Source organism: Colletotrichum abscissum (genome assembly GCF_030869225.1).
Source record: "Colletotrichum abscissum strain IMI 504890 chromosome Unknown Scaffold_12.1, whole genome shotgun sequence".
Taxonomy (NCBI): domain Eukaryota; kingdom Fungi; phylum Ascomycota; class Sordariomycetes; order Glomerellales; family Glomerellaceae; genus Colletotrichum; species Colletotrichum abscissum.
Window position 1 is genome coordinate 1,142,406 of NW_026850010.1, and position 1,507 is coordinate 1,143,912.

At 57.1% G+C, this 1,507-nt stretch overlaps 1 protein-coding gene across 1 annotated transcript; it reads left to right on the forward strand.

Moving 5' to 3' along the window:
• Positions 1-463: 463 nt before the first annotated feature.
• On the forward strand, positions 464-1,507 carry CABS01_06108 (pectinesterase; the record flags this gene model as incomplete). The annotated part of the gene is made up of 2 exons (XM_060539475.1): positions 464-1,082; positions 1,140-1,507. 2 exons carry the CDS (start codon positions 464-466, stop codon positions 1,505-1,507), a joined length of 987 nt encoding a protein of 328 aa, XP_060404870.1.

Consider the following 1,507-nt stretch of genomic DNA (forward strand, 5'->3'; position numbering starts at 1 on the left):
TCGGTAAATTAATCCGCCAACAGGATGAGGCCGGTCTATAGGCTCGGTTCCAGAGTAATGAACCCCTTGTGGCCGCGGACTGCCGCTGCGGGGTGCACCCCAGCTTGCAGTCTATCCTTGTTAAAGTTCAAAAGCTCGGGATTGGTTGTTTAATCGGGTTTAATCTACGGAGCACCTCCTGTCTGCCGATGGCCGTCTCCACCAATCATGCCCGGGCTACTCCAGGAGCCCAGCATCTAGCTGAACACGCGGAGAAGGGAGGGAAGACGAAGTTCTCGTGGCTCTGAACTTTCGCATCCAGCCCGTCTGCACTAGAAGCCTTGTGGGCCTCTTGATTGAAGTACATAAGGGTGAGCCAAGCCGCTCTATAGTTGCTAGTCCGGATGATCTACTCTTAGGCCAACCTTGGGACGAACCAAGACCACATTCTTTTCCATTCTTCTTCTTCTTTTTACTCGACACCATGAAGTCCTTTCTTACCGCTCTTACCTTCGTCACGGCGGCTCTGGCAGCCAGCCGCACCTCCGCACCTTCTGGATGCTTGACTGTCAAGAAGTCTGGTGGCCAATACAGCACCATCCAGAAGGCCGTCGACGCCCTTTCCACCACCGACTCCGCCAAGCAATGCATCTTCATTGACCAAGGCACCTACAGCGAGCAGGTCCTCGTCCCCGCGCGGACGGCTCAGCTCACCATCTACGGATACACGGCCGATACGAGCAGCTACGCCGGCAACAAGGTGACCATCACCGCCAAGAAGAGCCAGGCTGACGGCCTCGACAACGACGGCAGCGCCACCCTCCGCATCAAGGCCAAGAACTTCAAGCTCTACAACGTCAACGTAGCCAACACTTACGGCAAGGGCAGCCAGGCCGTGGCTCTCAGCGCCTACTCTGACAGCGCATTCTACGCCAGCGCTTTCACCGGGTTCCAGGATACCCTTCTTGCCCAGCAGGGTAACCAGCTTTACTCCAAGTGCCTCATCCAGGGTGCTACGGACTTCATCTTCGGTCAGAAGGCCATGGCCTGGTTTGAGAAGTGCGATCTTCGCGTTGTGGCTGCTTCTCTCGGCTATGTCACTGGTAAGAAACCAGCTTCACACCAATATCAAGTGACAAGACGCTAACGAAAAATAATAGCCAACGGCCGTGCCAGCTCGTCCGATAAGTCCGAATACGTCTTCAACAGCTGCAGCATCGCCGCCGCCTCCGGAAACACCGTCGCCGATGGCGCCTACTACCTTGGCCGTCCCTGGGGCCAGTATGCCCAGGTTGTCTTCCAGAAGACCTCCATGACCGGCGTCATCAACTCCGCGGGCTGGAAGCAGTGGAACGACGGCGACCCTCGCACCGCCAACGTTCTGTTCGGAGAGTACCAGAACACCGGCATCGGATCCCAGGGCTCTCGCGCCAGCTTCTCCAAGAAGTTGAGCGCTGCCGTCACTCCCGCCAGCATTCTGGGCAGCAGCTACACCAGCGCGGCTTACTACGACTCCGCTTACATGTAA